Source organism: Trachypithecus francoisi, unplaced genomic scaffold (genome assembly GCF_009764315.1).
Source record: "Trachypithecus francoisi isolate TF-2019V2 unplaced genomic scaffold, Tfra_2.0 Contig01461, whole genome shotgun sequence".
NCBI classification, from domain to species: Eukaryota; Metazoa; Chordata; class Mammalia; order Primates; family Cercopithecidae; genus Trachypithecus; species Trachypithecus francoisi.
Genome location: NW_022681433.1, coordinates 10,981,323 through 11,006,146, shown reverse-complemented (window position 1 = coordinate 11,006,146; position 24,824 = coordinate 10,981,323). Strand labels below are relative to the sequence as shown.

The 24,824-nt window shown below is 39.9% G+C and overlaps 1 protein-coding gene across 1 annotated transcript in view; it reads left to right on the top strand.

Annotated features, from left to right (window-relative positions):
- Window positions 1-24,824, top strand: part of BRCA2 (BRCA2 DNA repair associated) — a 99,281-nt gene that overhangs the window by 56,174 nt on the left and 18,283 nt on the right. The window contains 9 exon segments of the mRNA XM_033235629.1: window positions 3,928-4,098; window positions 4,582-4,936; window positions 12,062-12,217; window positions 12,635-12,779; window positions 18,619-18,740; window positions 21,226-21,424; window positions 21,651-21,814; window positions 21,908-21,977; window positions 21,980-22,045. Coding sequence (XP_033091520.1) covers window positions 3,928-4,098; window positions 4,582-4,936; window positions 12,062-12,217; window positions 12,635-12,779; window positions 18,619-18,740; window positions 21,226-21,424; window positions 21,651-21,814; window positions 21,908-21,977; window positions 21,980-22,045 — 1,448 coding nt within the window.

The window sequence follows — 24,824 nt, the reverse complement described above, 5'->3', positions numbered from 1 at the left end:
ATGGCGAAACCCCAGCGCTACTAAAAATACAAAAATTAGCCGGGTGTGGTGAGGCATGCCTGTAATCCCAGCTACTTGGGAGGCTGAAGCAGGAGAATCATTTGAGCCCAGTAGGTGGAGGTTGCAATGAGCCAAGACCACTCCACTGCACTCCAGCCTGGGCGACAGAGCAAGACTCTGTCTCAGAAAAAAAAAAAAAAATTTGCCCAGCATGTACTTGTAGTGCCAGCTATTTGGAAGGCTGACTGAGGTGGATGGCTTGAGCCTGGGAGGCAGAGGTTGTGGTGAACTGAGGTTGCGCCACTGCATTCCCGCCTGGGTGACAAAGCAAGACCCTGTTGCGAAAAAGGCCAGATGTGGTGAGTCACGCCTATAATCCCAGCACTTTGGGAGATTGAGATGGGCAGATCACCTGAGGTCAGGAGTTTGAAACTAGTCTGGCCAACATGGCAAAACCCTGTCTCTACTAAAAATACAAGAATTAGCTGGGCGTGGTGGCATGTGCCTGTAACCCCACCTACTCAGGAGGCTGAGGCAGGAGAATCGTTTGAAACCAGGAGGCAGAGGTTGCAGTGAGCCAAAATCGCACCACTGCACTGCAGCCTGGGTGACAGAGTAAGACTCCGTCTCAAGAAAAAAATAAAAATAAAGGAAGTTAAATTCAAAATGGCCTTGTGGTAGATTCCTCCCCCGACACACACTTACTTCATGTTTTCTTTCATTGTATATTTTAATAGATACAAAATATAAATAAACACTAAAAGTTAAACAAATATTTGAATATCAATAATTCTAAATAACTAGAAAATCTCAGAGCCCTAAAACAGCAAACTGTATAACCTCTTTTTATTGTAATTCTTACAGAAACATAATTTAAAGCTTTTTGTTATCAGAGATATATTACATTATGCCAGTGGCAAAAGATGGGATTTATTCTCTCAGCATCCTTATTTTTAAATTTCTGTACATTTTTCCAAAATTTATAGTTTTGGAAAAGTGGTAAAACTTTTTTTCCTGAATTTTGTTTTAAATTTTAAAAACAAATACTGTTTACGTCTTGCGTATCTTATATAACAAACATCTGCTTATAGATTCCAGTAAGAAAAGTAAGTTAAACAGTTGTATTATTTTCTCGTACTAAATAGACTGCATAAGGTAAAAGTTAAGAATGATTGCCCTGTGGTCAAGTGGGAATGTAGAAGCTCTCATTAGTTTTTTCTGATAATTCAGCAAATCTCTATTGAGCACCTGCTATGTGTCAGGTACTATTCTGGATACTAGGGATAATAAAGCAAAACAAAAAAGTCCCTGTCCTGATGAGTCATACATTCTAGTGGGCGTGGAAGGCATAGAAAATGTTGAAAAATAAGTAAATTGTATAGTATGTTAGAAGAAGATACATACTATAAAGATAGATAAAGCTGGAAAGGTGTCAGAGAAAGTTGGGCAAGGAGTTGCGATTTTTAGTCTAATAAGTAATTAGGAAGGCTTCACTGAGTCAGCTACATTTGATACATGACCTAAAGCAAAAGGAGGGAGCATAGGACTATCCTAGCGAAAGATCCCTAGTCTCTAAAAGGGGAGCGTGCTTGAAGTATTTGAGGAACAGGAAGTTAGTGCAACTGGAGTAGAGTGGATAGGAGAAGAGTAGTCGTAGATGAGATACAAAGGGAGGACCTCATAGACCTTTATAAGAACCTTACCTTTTACTCTGCATGATTTTTACTGAATAAACTACTGGAAGGCTTAAAGCAAAGGGTAACATGATCTGACTTTTTTTTTTTTTGAGACAGTCTCATTCCATTGCTCAGGCTGGAGTGCAGTGGCACAGTCTCGGCTCACTGCAGCCTCCACCTCCCAGGTTCGAGCGATTCTCCTGCCTCAGCCTCCTGAGTTGCTGGGACTACAGGTGCACACCACCATGCCCAGCTGATTTTTATATTTTTAGTAGAGACAGGGTTTCACCAAGTTGGTCTCAAACTCCTGACCTCAGGATCCACCCTCCTCGGCCTCCTAAAGTGCTGGAGTTATAGGTGTGAGCCACCATGTCCACCCTGATCTAACTTATTTTTGAAAAAATAATTCTAGCTATTTGTTGAGAGGGGCAAGGATGGGCGCAGAGAGACCACTTAAGCTATTGCAGAAATACATGTGAGAGGGTGGTTGCTTGGACCAGGGAAGTGGCAGTGGAATTGATGGAAAGCAGTTGGACTCTGGAGTGTTTTGAAAGTGGCACCATTAGGAGTTGCTCAAGGATTAGATATAAAATGCGAAAGAGAAGGAGAATAACAATGGCTGTAAAGATTTTGCCTTAGCAACTGGAAGGATAGAGTTACTGTGTAACTACCAGAATTGAGAAGACCAAACATGGAGGGAAATGGAGAGTCTGGTTTTGGACGTTTGAAGCTTGAGATGTAATAGTAGACAGCCAAGTGGAGGTGTTAGGTAGGCAGTTGGATATGCAAGTCTATACACAGGTAAAGTATAGGCCAAATAAATCAGTTCACAAGTCATCGGCATATAGATGACTTGAAGGCCATGAAAAGGAGACTGAGAAAGAGCAAGCAGAAAGTTAGGAATAAATGCAGAATGAGATGTTGCATGCCAAGTGAAGATGGAATTTCAGGGAATAGAAAATGACCAGCTGTGGAAGCTGCTTCTAATAGGTAAAGTAAAATGAGGACTGAGATTGGCCACTGGATTTAGCACTGCAGAAGACATTACTAACATTAATAAAAATAGCTCAATAGGTTGGTGGAGTGATATCCTGATTAGAATGCAATTAAAGAGCAGTTGAAGAGCAGGAGTTGGAGACACAGAATAGAGTCAGTTCTTTTGGGAGTTGCCAGAAAGAAGCAGAGAGAGGGACATTGCTTGGAGAGGAAGTAGGATCAAAGAGTCTTGGTTTTGGCTTGTTTCAAGGTAGGAAAAAACTGTATCTTATGCTGATTCACATCGTTCAGTAGACAAGGAAAAAATTGATGATGCAGGAGAGAGAGGAGGCATTTCCTGAGCGTTGGCCTTGTAGGCAGCAGAAGGTATAGGAGCTAGTGCACAAATGGTAGAAGAGGACAAAGTGTAAGGATGCAGATGCTTGGAAGAGGGCAAAGTATAGGGATACAGATGCTGTGAGTGGATAGATATGAGGGTGGGAGCTTATCAAAGTTCTCTTTTGATTATTTCTGTTGTCTTAGTGCTAAGAGTATGAATGAGAAAGGAGGAGTTAGAGATTTGAGAACAGAGGGGACAGGATCGAGGAGAGCACCAAAACTAAGAAAGGCAGTTCTCAGGTGTGATTTCTAAAAACAATCTCTTTCATAAGAAAAATAATCTAAAATATAATTACTTAAAATCAAGGATCTCATTTTTCAGGAACAAATATGAGTTGAAATCATTCTGTTGACTCTTAAGTGGAATTTTTTATTTTGTTTTTATATTTTGAGATAGGGTCTCACTCTGTTGTCCAGGCTGGAGTGCAGTGGCACTATAATGGCTCACTGCAGCCTCAATCTCCTGGGCTCAAGCAGTCCTCCCACCACGGCCTCCCAAGTAGCTGGGACCACAAATGTGAGCTACCACTCTTGGCTAACTTTTTTTATTTTTTGTAGAGACGTGGGGGTCTCACTATGTTACCTAGGCTGGTCTCAAACTCCTGGCCTCAAGCAATCCTCCTGCCTCAGCCTCCCAAAATGCTGGGAGTATAGGTATGAGCCACCATACTCAGCAAGTGAAGTTTTTATCGGTATGATATTTTGATACATGTCAAATAATTTTCTGAAATTATATTACTTGTAGATCATATGAACTCATAAAAACTTACTGAATGATCTTGAATAATGTAGTTTTTGTACAGAGAATAGTTGTAGTTGTTGAATTCAGTATCATCCTATGTGGTTTTATGATAATATTCTACCTTTATTTGTTCAGGGCTCTGTGTGACACTCCAGGTGTGGATCCAAAACTTATTTCTAGAATTTGGGTTTATAATCACTATAGATGGATCATATGGAAACTGGCAGCTATGGAATGTGCCTTTCCTAAGGAATTTGCTAATAGATGCCTAAGCCCGGAAAGGGTGCTTCTTCAACTAAAATACAGGCAAGTTTAAAGCATTGCCTTATGTAATCATGTACTGCAGTATGGTTAAGGTTTCTGTGTAATCTGTGACTTCCATGTCAAAATGTTGCACAAGCCAGTTGTCAGTGACAGTTGCTATCCCACACTGCTGTTCTCTTGTCATCCCGAGCCCCCATTTAAGAGAGATCACACGGTCATGCATTCCTTGCTTCCCTCTTTCCCCACCCGCTCCTTATCCTCTTGACGTATGAGAAGAATATGAGTTATTAATTTGATCCACTATTTGGGGATTGCTAATAAAGCATTTTTGCATTTTATTTTTTGCTTTTTAAAAAGAGTTCGTATTTTAACAATGTGAAACAATATAGCTAGTTACAAAATTTTAAATTCTCAGTATTTCTTAGATAAATTCAGTTTTTATTCTCCATTATTCAGTGACTTGTTTAAACAGTGGAATTCTAGAGTCACACTTCCTAAAATATGCATTTTTGTGTTCACTTGTAGATATGATATGGAAATTGATAGAAGCAGAAGATCGGCTATAAAAAAGATAATGGAAAGGGATGACACAGCTGCAAAAACACTTGTTCTCTGTGTTTCTGACATAATTTCATTGAGCGCAAATATATCTGAAACTTCTAGCAGTAAAACTAGTAGTGCAGATACCCAAAAAGTGGCCATTATTGAACTTACAGATGGGTGGTATGCTGTTAAAGCCCAGTTAGATCCTCCCCTCTTAGCTATCTTAAAGAATGGCAGACTGACAGTTGGTCAGAAGATTATTCTTCATGGAGCAGAACTGGTGGGCTCTCCTGATGCCTGTACACCTCTTGAAGCCCCAGAATCTCTTATGTTAAAGGTAAATTAATTTGCATTCTTGGTAAAAATCAGTCACTGATTCGGTTAAATTCTAGAGGTTTTACATTCAAATTTTAAATACTTATTAAGGATGCTCAATTTCTTAAATATACTGATAATTTTAGTATAAAAAGCATATTTTTCAAACAGTTAAAGTTTTTGTGCAATTTTTGGGAGGGCCAGAGATCTTTCTTGAGAAATAATGCATTTCCAATTAAAAAGCAAAAGTAAATTTGCACCATTTGATTTTGGTATCTGTAACTTGCTGCCCTCTTGTTCTCATAGCTTTGCTTTGATCAGATCCCTATTCTACTCTGGATTAGAGAATTATATTTTAGTACTTCTCAAATATGTAATAAATAACACTTTTCATCTCTGTAGATTTTAAACTACATAACAGGACTTTGTCATATTGAATGGTCTTCAGTATTGCTATCTGAAATTACTGATAATATTGTACGTTCAGATTCACTTAAGAGGTAACCTTGCAGAGAATTTACTTCTCTGGTATTCTGGATCATTCTAAAGAGAACATTTTATAAATTAAACATTTTTAAGGTAAAGATATGTTTTGTTTGGCATTAGTTCCATGTTGGATTGATTGCTTTTTACAGAAAGCATTCCATTAAGCTGAAACAGTCTTTTGTTTTATGTTGCTTAGAATGTCAAGCTTGCAGTGGCTTTCATTTTCTTGCTTTTTGTTTTGTTTTGTTTTTCATCAAATCAATGCATGTGCATAATTTGGAAACTCAACTTTAATATAAGACATATGACCAAAAAAAGCAGTTGTTAGCACAACCCTCCCCACCCTCATTCATGGTCCCAAGAGGCAATCATTTCCAGTCCCTTTGACTGTTTTTTAGCTTGTTCTGCTGTCTTCTTTCTCTCTTCAGTTTAGAGAGCAACTGTTAACTTCCTGCTACGGCAAATGAGGATTTCAGTCTCTTACTCTTACTGGTACATATTTCTCTACCCTCTTCCCCATCTTCCCTCTACTAATACAGCATGATTTTTAGTGAAATCTGTATTCCGTGTATACATTATAATGACTAAAAAATATTTTTTGCAATTTAATACCTAATATACTATGATCACATTTCCTTTCTTTACAGCTTACTGCTTTCCATGGAGTTATTAACTGTCCTTTTCATTTCTCTTAATTTTCTGTGTCCTTACACAGGAGCTATAAAAATCCTGCCCAATATGTTAAAATTGCTCCATTGGTTCCATTTCTGTTTCTTGGAGAACCCTGGACCTTTTTATATTCTTACTGCATTCTGAAGTGCTCATTTTCTTCTTTTTTTTTTTCCTGAGACAGAGTCTCGCTCTGTCGCCAAGGCTGGAGTGCAGTGGCACGATCTTGGCTCACTGCCATCTCCGCCTCCCGGGTTCACGCCATTCTCCTGCCTCAGCCTCCCGAGTAGCTGGGACTACAGGCACCTGCCACCACGCCTGGCTAATTTTTTTCTTTGTATTTTTTAATAAAGGTGGGGTTTCACTGTGTTAGCCAGGGTGGTCTCGATCTCCTGACCTCGTGATCTGCCCGCTTTGGCCTCCCAAAGTGCTGGGATTACAGGCTTGAGCCACCGTGTCCTTTCCGAAGTGCTCATTTTCTATGTGTACCATACAGCTTTCATTCTCTAAATTATTCTAACCTCTTTTCTGTGTTAGAAACCCCATTTCCTGGTTTTCATATCATCTTTCTAGAATATTTCCCCTAGTTTTAAGGGCCCACAACTCTCAGAGGCTTTTTGTGGAAAGGAGCATGCAGCTTTTTGACATCTTAGGATAAGGTTGGCTGGATATAGAATTCTAGGTTGAAATAATTTCTTCAGAATTTTTAAGACATTTCTTTTATCTTCTTTAGTATAGCTCCTGCTAATTTCAGTGCATTCTTTTTTTTTTTTTTTTTTTTTTTTGAGACAGTGTCTCACTCTGTCACCTAGGCTGGAGTGTTTTATTTTGTACAGATGAGGTCTCCCTATGTTGCCTAGGCCGGTCTTGAACTTCTAGGCTCAAATGGTCTGGGATCACAGGCATGAACCACTGCACCTGGCCCATGGTGCTATTTTTATCTTCAGTCATTCATTATGTACTCTGGTTTTAAGAAATTAAGATTGTTTTGTCTTTATTTTTATTTATTTATTTTTGAGACAAAGTTTCGCTCTTGTCACTCAGGCTGGAGTGCAATGGCGTGATCTCGGCGCACTGCAACCTCTGCCTCTCGGGTTCAAGTGATTCTCCTGCCTCAGCCTCCTGAGTAGCTGGGATTACAGGTGCCTGCCACCACACCCAGCCAAATTTTGTATTTTTAGTAGAGACGGGGTTTCACCGTATTGGGCAGGCTGGTCTCAAACTCCTGACCTTAGGCGATCCACCTGCCTCAGCCTCCCAAAGTGCTGGGATTACAGGCGTGAGCCACCGCGCCTGGCCTGTTTTGTCTTTAAATTTCTCAGTAATATATTTTGATGTCTTTTTTTTTTTTTTTTTTTTTTACTTTTTTTTTTTCCCTTTAATTCTTGGCCCAGATGCTTACTGGCACTTACTCTAGAAACACATCATCCTTCGTTGAGTTCTGGGAAATTTTCTTTAAGTGGTTCTTTTATAATTTCCCTCCTTTTTTTTCTCTACTTTTTTCTGGAACTCCTGATGTTTGGACACTAGGCCTCCTACATTGTTCCTCTAATTTTCTTGTCTTTTCTCCTATTTTCTATTTCGTTACCTTTTTTATTCTCACTTCTGGGATGGTTTTTAATTTTTTCTGCTAATTCTTTTTATTAATATGCCATGTTTTATAGATTTGTCTTTAAATATTTTTACATAATTTTATAACAAAATACAAAAAAAGCAATTCCTAAAATTTTAGAAAGTCAATTGAAAGCAAAGAACTTAAGTGTATTTTCAATTAGAACGTAATCATACCAAGAAACTATTTGAAGTAACTTAAAAAATGTTTTATGTCCCTAGTGGTATATTCCCCAAGAACAACAACAGCAACAATAACTATAAAATGAAACAAAATCTTAAGCTATTCTTAGTCATCATGTTGTTGGTGGTAGTGTTGGTATTCCTATTCTGAAGTTATAGTGGATATGAAGTATGTTGAAATATCCTTTTACGGCCGGGCGCAGTGGCTCAAGCCTGTAATCCCAGCACTTTGGGAGGCCGAGACGGGCGGATCACGAGGTCAGGAGATCGAGACCATCCTGGCTAACACAGTGAAACCCCGTCTCTACTAAAAATACAAAAACTAGCCGGGCGAGGTGACGGGCGCCTGTAGTCCCAGCTACTCGGGAGGCTGAGGCAGGAGAATGGCGTAAACCCGGGAGGCGGAGCTTGCAGTGAGCTGAGATCCAGCCACTGCACTCCAGTCCGGGCGACAGAGCGAGACTCCGCTTCAAAAAAAAAAAAAAAAAAAAAGAAATATCCTTTTACACTCTTTTATGTGTATTTGTTGTATGTGAGTAATTATATGATTATAGAGAACAGGGATCTTTTTATCAGAGAAAGGTACAGATGTGAGATTGAAGTAAAGGAAAACTTGCAGTTCTGCATTTGTATTGGAAATATCATTATGAACTCTAGATCTATATTATCTTTAAGAAATAGATGCTGGCTGGGTGCGGTGGCTCACGCCTATAATCCCAGCACTTTGAGAGGCCAAGGTGAGTGGATCACTTGAGGTCAGGAGTTCAAGACCAGCCTGGCCAACATGGTGAAACCCTGTCTCTACTAAAAATATAAAACTTAGCCGGGCATGATGGCATGCTCCTGTAGTCCCAGCTACTGGGGAGGCTGAGGTGGGAGAATCACTTGAACCTGGGATGCAGAGGTTGCAGTGAGCCAAGATCACACCATTGCACTCCAGCCTGGGCAACAAAGTGAGATCCTGTCTCAAAAAACAAACCAAAAAACATGCTTACTGGTTTCGTCTGTCAAAAAGAACAACAACAAAAAAATGAACAATCCAGTGGTACTGAGTATCCCTAGTTCTCAGACTGTTTTCTAAGTACCATTTTCTCTTAAAAAGATGCAAGTTGTCTTGAAGAAATGTCTGAGTCCAGATTCAGGGGACGATATATATGAATCTGGAAAGTCTTGACATACCAGAAAAAAACTAAGCATCAGACACTACTAGTGTCATGTCAAAAGGACTCAGGAGTGTACTAGAATACATTCTTACTGATCAGAGATAAAATAATTTGAGCATCAGAAAGGATAATAACAGGCTGGGCACGGTGGCCCACACTTGTAATCCCAAGATTTTGGGAGGCCAAGGTGGGCAGATCACTTGGGGTCAGGAGTTCGAGACCAGTCTGGCCAACATGGTGAAACCCCATCTCTACTAAAAAATACAAAAATTAGGCCTGGGGGCAGGTGTCTGTAATCTCAGCTACTTGGGAGTCTGAGGCAAGGAGAATTGCTTCAACCCAGGAAGCAGAGGTTGTAGTGAGCCAAGATCGTGTCCAGCCTAGGTGACAGAGCAAGACTCCATTGCAAAGAAAAAAAAAAAAAAAAAGGATAATAGCAAAAAATTGAAATTCATAACAAATGATACCTCTACTCTCATTGTTTTAAAAACTAAAGCCCAGGCACAGTGGCTCATGCGTGTAATCACAGTACTTTGGGAGACTAAGGTGGGCAGATTGCTTGCATTCAGGAGTGTGAGACCAGCCTGGTCAACATGACAAAACCACATCTCTACAAAAAATACAAAAATTAACCAGGTGTCATGGTATGTATGCGCCTGTAGTCCCAGCTACTTGAGAAGCCGTGGTGGGAGGATGACCTGAGCCCAGGAAGCAGAGGTTGCAGTGAGTTGAGATCGTGCTACCGCACTTCAGCCTGGGTGACAAGGCCAGACCCAGCCTCAAAAAAACAGCAAAGACTAAGTAAAAGGAGAAAAAATCAAGCATTTATCTTTCTTCTCTTATGTGATCTATATATTGGGACCCTTAAGTAGATCAGGGGAAGTTTCTGTTTATAAAAATTTTTCAACAAATAAGGAATAATAGAATTAAAATATAACTATTTCGCAACCCTCAAATTAGAGTTGTCTTTTCTTACAATTCTTTGTTTTTTGAGAGGGGGTGTTGCACTGTTGCCCAGGCTGGAGTGCTGTGGCACGATCTTGGCTCACTGCAACCCGCTCCTCCCAGATTCAAGCCATTCTCCTGCCTCAGCCTCAGCCTCCTGAGTAGCTGGGATTACAGGCATCCACCACCACACCTGGCTAATTTTTTTATATTTTTAGTAGAGACAGGGCTTCACTATGTTGGGTAAGCTGGTGTCGAACTCCTGACCTCGAGATCCGCCTGCCTTGGCCTCCCAAAGTGCTGGGATTACAGGCTTGAGCTACTGTGCCCAGCCCTTTTCTAATTCTTAAAGTGAATTTGTGTCTACCAGCATAATTTTCAAGAGACCTTTATTATTCCCTAAATGTTTTTCTCTCTTTGTGACATTCAGTTCTTGTTTCCTAGATACAGTATCTTCTTATCTTTCTAAAGCTAATGATTAATGTTTTGTTTTCATTTTTGTTTTTTCTGCTTCCTGCATTTTTTTTTTTTTAATGAAAACCTTTCTCTGTTTGAGTCTCTCAGGTTAGAGACTTTCCTCAATGGTGATCATTGACTGATCCACAAGTTGTATGTGTGGTGAGGCTTGTCAGCTCATAGGGTAGTAATGTGGTGATTTAGTTAACTAGGAGACCCTCAAATATCAGTGACTGTTCCGAGAATGGAGCAGAGTAAGGAAATTAATAGGGAGAGTCATTTTTAGCATAAAAATTTTATTTCAGTTTTGTTTTCAATAATAGCATCTCACCCCCACCCTGGCTGCGTCTGCTCAGTGTTCCAGAGTCCACGGTATGTATGGTTCAGCCCTCCAGAAAGTAAAGTCTCCTGCATTTCCTTTTTTTTTTTTTTTTTTTTTTTTTAATGCTGCAGCAAGAATAGGGTCCTGGGTTCTTTTTTAGTATGAGGGAGGGACAGCCACCTGGCTACTTGGGATAGGAAAGAAAATCTGGTGTTTCAACTACTTTTGTACAAAATGTCAACCATTTTTTCCTATTTTCCGCCCCACCATATGCTCCAGCCTTCACAAGTACCTGTTGCCTCCAATTTCTGCGTGTTTTCCTTTAATTATTTTGTTTCATGTTAACTCCTTACAACAAGTTTGGTGGCTGAATAACCTTGGGCAAGTTGTATAGTTTCTCACATGCCCTTTAGTTTTATCGTCATCTGTAAAATGGAGATGAGTCTTAGGATTATTGTGAAGAAAATTTGTTTTTCTTTTCTTTTCTTTTTTTTTTTTTTTTTTTGGAGACGGAGGTGCACTCTGTCACCCAGGCTGGAGTGCAGTGGCACAATCTCAGCTCACTGCACCCTCTGCCTCCAGGTTCAAGCAGTTCTGCTGCCTCAGCCTGCCGAGTAGCCGGGATTACAGGCGCCCACCACCTCACCTGGCTACTTTTTTTTTTTTTTTAAAGTAGAGACAGGGTTTCACCATATTGGCCAGGCTGATCTCGAACTCCTGACCTCAGGTGATGCACCTGCCTCAGCCTCCCAAAGTGTTGGGATTACAGGCGTGAGCCACCTTGCCTGGCCAAAGATTAATTGTTAATATACGTAAAGTGCTTAACACTATGCCAGGTACCTTAGTAAGTATTCAATGAATATTTGCTCTTTGTGTTAACCATAATCATTCTCAGGCTGCTTTGTCATTTACTCATTCCACAAATTCTTAGCTTCCAAAATTTTGGTGATGCCTCACTTCTTATTCTCTCTAGTTGCCTTTGTCCATGTAGGTTTTTTGAGGAAGCTTGGGTGAATAAGTGTGTTTTAAACTATTATGTTTAAATTGAAGTTCCTTTTATCTGTTTTCTAATAGAAACATTTAAATAGCATTAAAAACTTGTAGCAGTATAAACAATATGTTTGAGAAGTACTCTCTTTTGAAAATATTTTCACTTTGATACATTTTTTACTTACTGTCTTACTAATCTTCCTAAGACTTTTTAAAGTGAATATTTTTAAGGCAGTTCTAAAAGAATGAAAACTTCTGATATCTGTAATAGAATTGAATACATATTTAACTCCTAAATCCATATATTTATTAATTTGTCCAGATTTCTGCTAACAGTACTCGGCCTGCTCGCTGGTATACCAAACTTGGATTCTTTCCTGACCCTAGACCTTTTCCTCTGCCCTTATCATCACTTTTCAGTGATGGAGGAAATGTTGGTTGTGTTGATGTAATTATTCAAAGAGCATACCCTATACAGGTATGATATATTCTTGAAACTTATGTATTTCTTTCTTTTGATAAACTTTATTTTTTTGTTTGTTTGTTTGTTTGTGACGGAGTTTCGGTCTTTTGCCCAGGCTGGAGTGCAATGGCGTGATCTTGGCTCACTGCAACCTCCACCTCCTGGGTTCAAGTGATTCTCCTCCCTCACCCTCTCAAGTAGCTGAGATTACAGGCATGCGCCACCCCACCCAGATAATTCTGTATTTTTGGTAGAGACGGAGTTTCACCATATTGGTCAGGCTGATCTCAAACTCCTGACCTCAGGTGATCCACCAACCTCAGTCTCCCAAAATTCTGGGATTACAGGCGTGAGCCACCGTGCCTGACCTGATACAATTAATTTGAAAGTTATATATATGACTTTTTTGGTGTATGTAACACATTGTTACAGTGGATGGAGAAGACATCATCTGGATTATACATATTTCGCAATGAAAGAGAGGAAGAAAAGGAAGCAGCAAAATATGTGGAGGCCCAACAAAAGAGACTGGAAGCCTTATTCACTAAAATTCAAGAGGAAATTGAAAAACATGAAGGTAAAATGAGTTATATGGTACACATTTTTATTTCTAATGTAAGAACAAAGTTTTAGAGACTTTCAATTTAACATTTTTAATGAGTAAATTGTTATTTTGAGTAATAAATTGACTTTATTTTTTAGTATCTGGAGTATTCTTTTTTGGTATTAGAGAAAGGATAGCAATAAAGGACAGAAATACCGGATTATTTTTCCCTAAGCCATTTGTAATATTTTTCCTGAATTCTTACCTATATTATGTGACTTTTGCATTTTTGTCATTGTAGTTATTAGTTTTCATGTGTTATGATGCCTGGAACTAGGACCTATTGTGGTGTCAATTTTAATATTAAAAATCATGGTGTTTTTATGTTTATATGACATAAATTTTATTTTTTCATATCTCCCTTTTGTTGTTGCTGAAGATTTTATGTTCTTCATTTCCTCATGATTTATATAGCAGATATAACATGTTCTATAGAACTTATAGTTCCATAGTTATCTGCAGAAATATTGCTCCTTATATTCTATTTGCTTAAAATTATCACTAGATCATACTATTTTCATAAATAAGTGATTATGAAATCATTTACAGGCATACCTCAGAGATACTGTGGATTTGATTATAGACCACCACAGTAAAGCAAATATTACAGTAGAGCACATCACATGAATATTTTGGCTTCCCAGAGCATACAAAAGTAATGTTTACACTATAGCGTAATCTCTTAAATGTGTGATAGTAGCATTGTGTCTTAAAAAAAAATGCACATACCTTAATATACTTTATTGCTAAGAAATGCTAATGATCATCTGAGCTTTCAGTGAGTTGTAATATTTTTGCTGGTGGAGGATCTTTCCTCGATGTTGATGCCTGCTGAATGATCAGAGTGGTAGTTGCTGAAGGTTGGGGCGGTTGTGGCAATTTCTTAAAATAAGACAAGGGCATTTGCAACGTTGATTGACTTTTCCTTTCATGAAAGATTTCTCTGTAGCATGCAATGCTGTTTGATAGCATTTTATCCGTGGTAGACCTGCTTTCATAATTGGAGTCAATTCTATCAAACTCTGCTTTATCAGAGTATTATGTAATATTCTAAATCCTTTGTTGTCATTTCAACAATATTCACAGCACCTTCACCAGGAGTAGATTCCTTCTCAAGAAACTACTTTCTTTGCTCATCCATAAGAAGCAACTCTGTATTAATCTGTTCTCACATTGCTATAAGGAATACCTGAGACTGGGTAATTTCTAAAGGAAAGAAGCTTAATTGACTCACAGTTCCACTTGGCTGAGGAGGCCTCAGGAAACTTACAGTCATGGCAGAAGGCAAAAGAGAAACAAATACCTTTTTCATAACGTGGCAGAAGAGAGAGTGCAGGGTAAACTGCCACTTTTAAGCCATGAGATCTCGTGAGAACTCCCTCACTAGCACAAGAATAGCATGGGGGAAACCACCCCCATGATCCAGTCACCTACCACCAGATCTCTCCCTCAACACATGGGGATTACAATTTGAGATGAGATTTGGGTAGGGACACAGAGCCAAACCATATCATTCTGCCCCGGACTCTCCCAAATCTCATGTCCTTTCTACATTTCAAAACCAATCATACCTTCCCAACAGTCCCCGAAATTCTTAACTAATTCCAGCATTAACTCAAAAATTAAAGTCCAAAGTCTTCATCTGAGACAAGACAAATCTTTTCCATCTATGAGCCTGTAAAATCAAAAGCAAATTCGTTACTTCCAAGATACAATGGCGGTGGCCGGGCGCGATGGCTCAAGCCTGTAATCCCAGCACTTTGGGAGGCCGAGACGGGCGGATCACGAGGTCAGGAGATCGAGACCATCCTGGCTAACACGGTGAAACCCCGTCTCTACTAAAAACTACAAAAAACTAGCCAGGTGAGGTGGCGGCGCCTGTAGTCCCAGCTACTTGGGAGGCTGAGGCAGGAGAATGGCGTGAACCCGGGAGGCGGAGCTTGCAGTGAGCTGAGATCCGGCCACAGCACTCCAGCCTGGGTGACAGAGCAAGACTCCGTCTCCAAAAAAAAAAAAAAAAGATACAATGGGGGTACAGGTATTGGGTAAATGCTCCCATCTCAAGTGGGAGAAATTGGCCAAAACAGAGGGACTACAGTCCCCATGCAAGTCTGAAATCTAGCCAGGAAATCATTGAATCTTTTTTTTTTCTTTTTGAGACAGGGTCTTGCTCTGTTGTCCAGGCTAGAGTGCAGTGGAGAGATATTGGCTCACTGCAGCCTCTGCCTCCTGTTTCAAGCAATTCTCATGCCTCAGCCTCCCAAGTAGCTGGGATTGCAGGTGTACACCACCATGCCCAGCTAATTTTTGTATTTTTAGTAGAGATGGGGTTTCGCCATGTTGGCCAGGCTGGTCTTAAACTCCTAGCCTCACTGGGTGTGGTGTCTCACACTTGTAATCCCACCACTTTGGGAGGCTGAGGTGGGCAGATCATGAGGTCAGGAGTTCAAGACCAGCCTGGCCAACATGGTGAAACCCTGTTTCTACGAAAAATACAAAAATTAGCTGGACGTGGTGGCACGCATCTGTAATCCCAGCTACTTGGGAGGCTGAGGCAGGAGAATCGCTTGAACCTGGGAGGCGGAGGTTGCAGTGAGCCAAAATCGCACCACTACACTCCAGCCTGGGCAACAAAGCAAGATTCTGTCTCAAAAATAAATAAATAAATAAATAATAAAATAAAAAAATAAGCTCCTAGCCTCAAGTGAGCCATCACACCCAGGCCAGTCATTAAAGCTCTAGAATCTCCTTTGACTCCATGTCTTACATCCAGGGCATGCTGAATAAGGGATGGTCTCCCACGGCCTTGGGCAGCTCTGCCCCTTTGGCTCTGCAGGCTACAGCCCCTGCATCTGCTTTCATGGGCTGCCATTGAGTGACAGCCACACAGTGCAGGCTGTGAGTGGAGGATAATGGCCCTCTTCTCACAGCTCCACTGGGCAGTTCCCCAGTGAGGACTCTGGGGGGTGGCTCCAACCCCGTATTTCCCTCCCAATTTCCCTCTCATACTGTGCTAACAGAGGTTCTCTATGAGGTCTCTGCCCCAGCAGCAGACTACTGCGTGTACATCCTGGCACTTCCATACATCCTCTGAAATCTAGGCAGAGGCTCCCACAGCTCACCTCTTGTCTTCTGCACACTCACAGGCCCAACACCACATGGAGGCCACCAAGGCTTGGGGCTTGCACCGTCTCAAGCAATGGCCTGATCTGTACCTTGGCCGTTTTTATCAATGGCTGGAGCTAGAGCAAGTGGGATACAGGGTGCCATGTCCCATGGCTGCACAGAGCAGCGGGGCCTTGGGCCCAGCACACAAAACCATTTTTCCCTCCTAGGTCTCCAGGCCTGTGATAGAAGGGCCTCCTGCAAAGATCTCTGACATGCCTTGGAGACACTGTCTCCATTGTCTTGGCTATTAACGTTTGTCTCCTTCTTACTTATGCAACTTCTGCAGATGGCTTGAATTCTTTCCCAGGAAATGGATTTTTCTTTTCTGTTTCATGGTCGGGCTGCAGATTTTCCAAACTTTTATGCTCTGCTTCCCTTTTAAATATAAGTTCCAATTTCAAACCGTCTCTTTGTGAACACGTGTGACTGTGTGTTTCTAGAAAAAACCACATCACACCTTGAACACTTTGCTGCTTAGAAATTTCTTCCACAGGATACCCTAAATCATCTCTCTCAAGTTCTACATTCCATGGATCTCTAGCGAAGGGGCAAAATGCCACTAGTCTCTTTGCTCTAAAGCATAGCAAAAGTTACCTTTGCTTCAGTTCCCAATAAGATCCTCATCTCCATCTGAAATCACCTCAGCCTGACTTCATTGTCCATATCACTGTCAGAATTTTGGTCAAAACCATTCAACAAGTCTCTAGGGAGTTCCAGACTTTCCCACATCTTCCTGTCTTCTTCCAAGCCCTCCAAACTGTTCCAGTCTCTGCCTGTTACCTAGTTCCAAAGTCACTTCCACATTTTCAGGTTATTGTTATAGCAGTACCCCACTCCTGGTACCAATTCTCTTTATTAGTTCATCCTCATACTGCTATAAAAATACCTGAGACTGGGTAATTTGTAAAGGAAAAAGGTTTAATTGATTCACAGTTCCACATGGCTGGGGAGGCCTCAGGAAAATTACCATCGTAGTGGAAGATTAAGGAGAAGCAAGTACCTTCTTCACAGGGTGGCAGGAAAGAGAGTACGGGGGATCTCTCACTTTTAAGCCATCAGATCTCTTGAGAACTCCCTCACTATCATGGAACAGCATGAGGGAAACTGCCCCTGTGATCCAGTCACCTCCCACCAGGTCCGTCCCTCGACGTGAGGATTACAGTTGAAGATGAGATTTATGAAGCTCCTCATCATTTAAGTTTTAATGTGACATTGCAGTAATTCAGTCACATCTTCAGGCTTTACTTCTAATTCTAGTTCTCTTGCTATTTCCACCACATATGCAGTTACTTCCTCCATTGAAGTCTTGAACCCCCTCCAAAGTCATCCATGAGGGTTGGAATCAATCAACTTCTGGTAAACTTGTTATTGCTGATATTTTGTCTTCCCATGAAACACTAATGTTCTTTTTTTTTTTTTTTTTTTTTTTTTTTTGAGATGGAGTCTCGCTCTGTCGCCCAGGCTAGAGTGCAGTGGCCGGATCTCAGCTCACTGCAAGCTCCACCTCCCGGGTTCACGCCATTCTCCTGCCTCAGCCTCCCGAGTAGCTGGGACTACAGGCGCCCACCACCTCGCCCGGCTAGTTTTTTGTATTTTTTAGTAGAGACGGGGTTTCACCGTGTTAGCCAGGATGGTCTCGATCTCCTGACCTCGTGATCCGCCCATCTCGGCCTCCCAAAGTGCTGGGATTACAGGCTTGAGCCACCGCGCCCGGCCAACACTAATGTTCTTAATGGTATCTAAAATGGTGAATCGTTTCTGAAAGGTTTCAATTCACTTTACCCATATCTATCGGAGAAATCACTATAGCAGCTATTCTTTATAAGACATGTTTCTTAAATAATAAGACTTGAAAGTTGAAATGACTCCATGATCCATGGGCCACAGAATGGATATTGTGTTAGGAGGCCTGAAAATAACATTAATCACTCTATACATCTCTGTCAGAGCTCTGTGACAGAAACGTGAAGTGAGCACATACTGTTGCAAAAATGGCACCAATAGGCTTCCTCAACATAGTTTCCACAAACCTTCAATTTGTGTTTAAAAAAAAAAATGCAGTATCTGTGAAACTCAATAAAGTGAAATACATTAAAACAAATATACCTATGCTTAACTCACATATGACTGTAATTAAACTCTGTATGACTTTTTTTTTTTTTTTAAACCGTGAGTACACTAGTTTCAAAATTTCCTAGAAAGCTTACAGCAGGCCGGGTGTCGTGGATCACATCTATAATCCCAACAGTTTGGGAGTCCAAGGTGGGTGGATCAGTTGTGGTCAGGAGGTTGAGACCAGCCTGGCCAATATGGTGAAACTCTGTCTCTACCAAAAAATGCAAAAATTAGCCGGGCATGTTGGCCGGTGCCTGTAATCCCAGCTACTCGGGAGGCTGAGACAGGAGAATCACTGAACCTAGGAGAGAGAGGTAGCAATGAGCGGAGATCACACCACTGCACTCCAACTTGGGTGACAAGTTGAGACCCTGTCTCGAAAAAAAAAAAAAAGAGAAAAAACTTTTAGCAGATATATAGTTTCTTATTTTTAAACCTCCCTTCTGTGGGTGTTTTATGCTTGATTCTTTAGTTTTAGTTGCTTTAAATTTACAGTTTAGTGAATTGATGATCCTTTTTTTTTTCTTAGAAAACACAACAAAACCATATTTACCATCACATGCACTAACAAGACAGCAAGTTCGTGCTCTGCAAGATGGTGCAGAGCTTTACGAAGCAGTGAAGAATGCAGCAGACCCAGCTTACCTTGAGGTGAGAGAGTAACAGGACATATAATGAGGCTTGATGATTATTCAAAGTGGGAAGCTGTTTTAGACTCTCTGGCCATCACGGGAAGGAGTATGTTGAAATACTGCATTTCTCAAAAGGGATGTGTACATTTCTAGGATTTTCAGTGATGTGCCAAACCAGTGTGGTGGTACGTTTTCAACTCTATACCAAGTAGAGGATGGGAGGGTTCTAGAATTTTATATATTAAATAAATTTGGTTTAAAATACAGGCAAAACTTGTTTGTTTTATTTTTGTCTCTCCTGTACTCTGAAGCAAAAAAACTTTTTTATTTTTAAGATAAAACAAATATCTGCAAAGTAATGGCTTAGTTTCCGTGTTCTTAGCTGTTTCTCAAGTCCTATCTGGAGTGTACTTGATAATCCTCTACCCTAAGGGTGCTTCGGTGGAAATGTTTCAGAAGCTCTAAATTGTTAGAAGTAGCATAGGCTTTAGAATCGTGGCACTCTCATTTGATTAACAAAGTAAATGAGAATAAAATAGCTGGCCGGGCACGGTGGCTCACGCCTGTAATCCCAGCATTTTGGGAGGCCGAGACGGGCAGAATACCTGAGGTCGGGAGTTCGTGACCAGCCTGGCCAACATGGAGAAACCCCGTCTCTACTAAAAATACAAAATTAGCCAGGCGTGGTGCGCATGCCTATGATCCCAGCTACTCGGGAGGCTGAGACAGGAGAATTGCTTGAATCCGAGAAGCAGAGGTTGCAGTGAGCCTAGGTCATGCCATTGCACTCCAGCCTGGGCAACAAGAGCAAAACTCCGTCTCAAAAAAAAAGCTATTAAATGGGCATAAAATATTGTTTTAGGATCAAATAAATAATCTATATAAAAGTTCCATATAAATGTTAGTTACTATTATTAGAACATAATTTTATATATTAAGCTACCTCCTAAATATTTAGATGGTAGATACCTAAAAAAATTCAAATTCTAAGATTAGTTTGTTAGATAGGAAGGAGCAAATATTTTACCAAAACTACTGGTTATTAATTGATTAATTTCATTTACTTCATGACTTAATAAATCTTGTGAATATAGCCTTGAATTTCTTAAATAGTGGGACTACAAAATAAACAATATTTCATCAGTAATGTAAGCAGTGCTGTACTGAGTAAAATTCCCTCCTGTTCTGAAATGTTACAATTTGGGTTCTTCCTGTGAGAAGTGAGTCCAGTTTTAAAACTTGTGAGTATACTTGCTGCAGGTCTGAAAATGAAGGCTTTATGATTCTTTCTTGAAAAATTATTTGCCTCTATCTTCTATAATATTATTTGTCAAAGCTTGTGCATTCTATGTATCATCATGAAGACAGCTTTAATTTCATCCACAGAATTTAACAATTTTTTTTGTCTGGACATAAGGGAGCAGAGTAAGAGTTGGAGTAGGGCCTTGCCCAGCCACTCTGTAACTGGACAAGTAATGTATTTCTTAGGACTTCATTTCTACCTTCTATCAAGGGAAAACCTAAGAGTAGGTTATCTTTAGGGTTCTAAGTGCCTATGAGTCTATGAGATTTTACTTTTTTAAAGTTATCTTTGTAATTCTTTGAGGAGAACATAGGCATCCATTTTTAAAACAGTCCTGTTAGAATTTGTTTTCAGTAACAATGTTGAATGTTGGCCTTGTGAAATCAGGTTTTACAACAAAATGGTTTAAACACTGCCTGCATATTTAGAATCTCTATACCTCCATAAGATACAGAGATTGGATAGTCTCCCTTCCCAGTATAGATTAGGATATTAAGATGTATAATATGCTAAAGTGTAGCGGCAGTCTGATATGTTACATGTCTAAATTCCATTTTCTGTTTTATTTGTTTATTGATTTGTCTGTTTATTTTTGTTACACTGGGTAAGATTCCCAAGAGGTACAGGTAGAAATTTGCTAAAGTGAGTAGGACAGAAGTGTAGAGGCAAACATAAAAGTATGTTTAGTACATATCTGTTTTAAATTGTCTCTACTATTTAACAGTTAATGAAATTATACTCCCAGGGCTAAGAATCAGAGTTCTGGGGCCAACCTCTGCCTATGTGGTTTGTGCAAATTAGTTGTTCTCTTTGTGCCTCAGTTTTACCTACAACATGGAAACAATGATATTACCTACCTCATGGATTGTTGTGAAGATTAAATGAATTAGTACATTACTACACATAAATCTATTTCTCAAAATAATGAGCATTCAAATGTTAGCCATCTGTAATGCAGCTGGTGATGATTATGATTATTAGAGTATATTTATAATTGGAGGATCATTTTTGCCTTAGGGAAACAGAATTATTAACAGTTTGAGGCACCTGAGAATACTATGTGAGAAACTGATTACATTAACCACAGCCTGAAGATGAGCTCTAATTTTGTTGTATTTGTCCCATTTAAAGCGATCTGGTTACAATGATGGGACTTTTTTGTTTTAATTGCTTTTTATTCCAATATCTTAAATGGTCACAGGGTTATTTCAGTGAAGAGCAGTTAAGAGCCTTGAATAATCACAGGCAAATGTTGAATGATAAGAAACAAGCTCAGATCCAGTTGGAAATCAGGAAGGCCATGGAATCTGCTGAACAAAAGGAACAAGGTTTATCAAGAGATGTCACAACCATGTGGAAGTTGCGTATTGTAAGCTATTCAAAAAAAGAAAAAGATTCAGGTGTGTAAATGCTTTGTTTTTATCAGTTTTATTAAGTTAAAAAATGGCCTTACTAACAAAATGATTATAAATCCAGATAAAGTATAAAGTTAGTTTATAACAGAGAAGCAAAAACCACCAATGCCTACAAAGAGACAGTATAAAAGATGATCTGTATTTATTTTGAAACAAAAATTGAATGATAATCACTTCTTCCATTGCATCTTTCTCATCTTTCTCTAAACAGTTATTTTGAGTATTTGGCGTCCATCATCAGATTTATATTCTCTGTTAACAGAAGGAAAGAGATATAGAATTTATCATCTTGCAACTTCAAAATCTAAAAGTAAATCTGGAAGAGCTAACATCCAGTTAGCAGCGACAAAAAAAACTCAGTATCAACAACTATCGGTACAAACCTTTCAGTGTGATTTTTCAGTTTTGATAAGTGCTTGTTAGTTTATGAAATCTCCATACATTGAATTTTTGTTTTGTTTTCTGTAGGTTTCAGATGAAATTTTATTTCAGGTTTACCAGCCACGGGAGCCCCTTCACTTCAGCAAATTTTTAGATCCAACTTTCAGCCCTCTTGTTCTGAGGTGGACCTAATAGGATTTGTAGTTTCTGTTGTGAAAAAAACAGGTAATGCACAATGTATTTAATTTTTTTGTTTATTCTTTTGAAAAACATTGTCTTTTAAAATCTCTTATGATTAGTTGGAGCTACCAGTTGGCAAATTTGCTAGCTAGTGATCTGAAAGTAAGCCTCTTGGAACCTCAGATTTTTAATGAAAAGCAATTCGATATTATTTCAGGGGTAACAGTTTACATCCCAGTCTGTGCTACTTAATTTTATAGAAATTGTCCTTAATTTTATTTTCTGCAATTTATGTTTTCTTACTATTTCTAATGTATGTGTTTATCCCATTGTGATGTTATATTGATGTCCTCAATTTATTGCTTTGGCCATCACTCTACTTCTCATTGTACGGGACGGTTTATTATCTCAGAGTCAGGCTTTTATTTTATTGAATATATGGTCTTACTAAGTTCAACAGCATGAGCCTATTGTGAAGAATTCAAGAGTTTTCTTCTATTTGTTGAGTTTTTTTTTCTTAGGAGTTTTGTTCTTTCTCTTTTGCTTTTTTAAGTTTTCTCATTTTTTAAATGTGTTTGTGTTTGGTTAGTTATGTTTTAGTGCTTTGTGGGGTTTTCTTTGACTATATTATACTAGTAAGCCACATTGTTCCCATGCCATTTTGTTTCATCTTGATCATATTTGGGTGACTCTTTTCACACATTTTATTGTTATTATAGAAGGTGGATAACTTTTGTTTATTTAATTCATTGATATTTATTTAATGACTGTTATGTACCAGACACTGTTTTAAGTGCTGGGTACATAGCAATTAACAAAACAGATAGAATCCCTACCCTCATAGAGCTTACATTATGAGGTTGGGGGAGGGAGAGTACAAACAAAGAAATAAGTAACATAAATGTGTATAGTTTTTTTTAGTGCTCAGAAAAAAAAAGATTAAGTGGGTGGGAGGGTAATGTTAGGGAAGAGAGAGGGATGTAATTTTAGATTGAGAGGTGAGGAGAGAGACCTCCCTGGAAGGTTGACATTTGAGTGAAACTTGAAGGAATTGAGTGAGTGAGGTGAGGCATGTCGCCATGTGGGGAAGAGCTTTCCAGGCAATTACAAAAGTCGTGGTGCAGCAGGATCATGCCTAGTGTACCATTGAGCACTGGCAGAGACCAGAGAGTGAGAAGTAACAGCCAGGGACAGAGTCAGTGAAGAGCCAGGTTGTGTAGGGGTCCTTGTGTGAACTGTAACTTCCTGTGATGACAGGACGTCACAGGAAGATTCCAGGTGGGGGGACACAGTCTGACAGGTTTTCACAGGATCATTCAGGCCGCTGTGTTGAGAATAGGCTGTAGGGGGCGCAAGAGTACAAACAAGCCATTTGGAGGCTCTTTCAAGCAGTTATGCAAAAGATGAAGATGAACCAAACAAAAGCAGTGTAAGTAAGTGCTGAGAAGCAGTCAGATTCTTGTTGTATTTTGAAGGTAGGGGGACAGTGCAGGATGGTCTGAGCATTGGGAAGAATGGAACTGCCACTTAGAAGGAAAGACTGAAAGAAAAGCAAGTATTTGGGGAAGTTCAGGAGCTCAGTTTTAGACAGTTAAGTTTTAGGTGCTTATTAGGCATCTAAGTAGAAACGTCTGCTTGATGGTTACATAGGAGTCTGTTCAGAGGAATGGCTGGATATGAATTTGGGAGTCATCAACATACAGGGGACATTTTTTTTTTTGAGACGGAGTCTTGCTCTGTCGCCAGGCTGGAGTGCAGTGGCACGATCTCGGCTCACTGCAAGCTCCACTTCCCGGGTTCACGCCCTTCTTCTGCCTCAGCCTCTGGAGTAGCTGGGACTACAGGCGCCCGCCACCACGCCTGGCTAATTTTTTTTGTATTTTTAGTAGAGTTGGGGTTTCACCATGTTAGCCAGGATGGTCTCAATCTCCTGACCTCGTGATCCACCGCCTCGACCTCCCAAAGTGCTGGGATTACAGGCGTGAGCCACTGCGCCCGGCCGGCCATACAGGGGACATTTAAAGCCATGAGACTGGATGAAGTCACTGTGGGCATGGGAGTAGATAGAGAGGGTCTCTTCCCTCTCTATCGAAGACCTGATTGAAGCTTTTTATACTTAGAAGCAGGGAAATATAAATATAAATGTCAATATAGGAATCAGTAAAAGAAATAGAGAAATGGCCAGAGAGGTTGGAGGAATGCTGGAAAGAGTGAGGTATGCTGAAAGCCAAGAGAAAAAAAAAATTGTCGAGTAGTGAGAGTGGTTAAGTCTGTCCAATGCTATTTCATAGAATTGATAATGAAGTGAGGACCAAGAATTGATCATTGGCTTTAACACCGTGGAGGAGCACTTTCAGTGGACTGAAGTGGCGCAAAGGAAATGGAGGGAAAGGAGGAATGATAGTGAATATAGGTATTTTGAGGATTTTTGCTTTAAGAGAAGAAGAGAAATTAATCAGTAGCCACAAGGGGAATTGGGATCAAGAGAACATTTGCTTTTTCAGATGAAAGTGCTAATAGCATACTGATGAGATACTGTGTGCTAATGAGAAAGATCCAATAAAGAAGGTTAAATGCAAGATGGAAGCAAAGCAGAAACAGCTGTAGGGCACTGTTCTCAGATACTGTGTGCTATGGTCTCCAGAGGCTCTGTTCAGATTGGCCTTAGCCAGCAGTAGAGACTGTTCATCCGTCATCACAGGAAAAAAGAGTAAAGTACGTAGGTGCATATACCAGTGGAAGAGCTGATATACAAGAGGAAACTTGTGGCAGACCTCTTTTGATTGCTTCTGTTTCCTCGCTGAAACAGGACACAAAATCATCA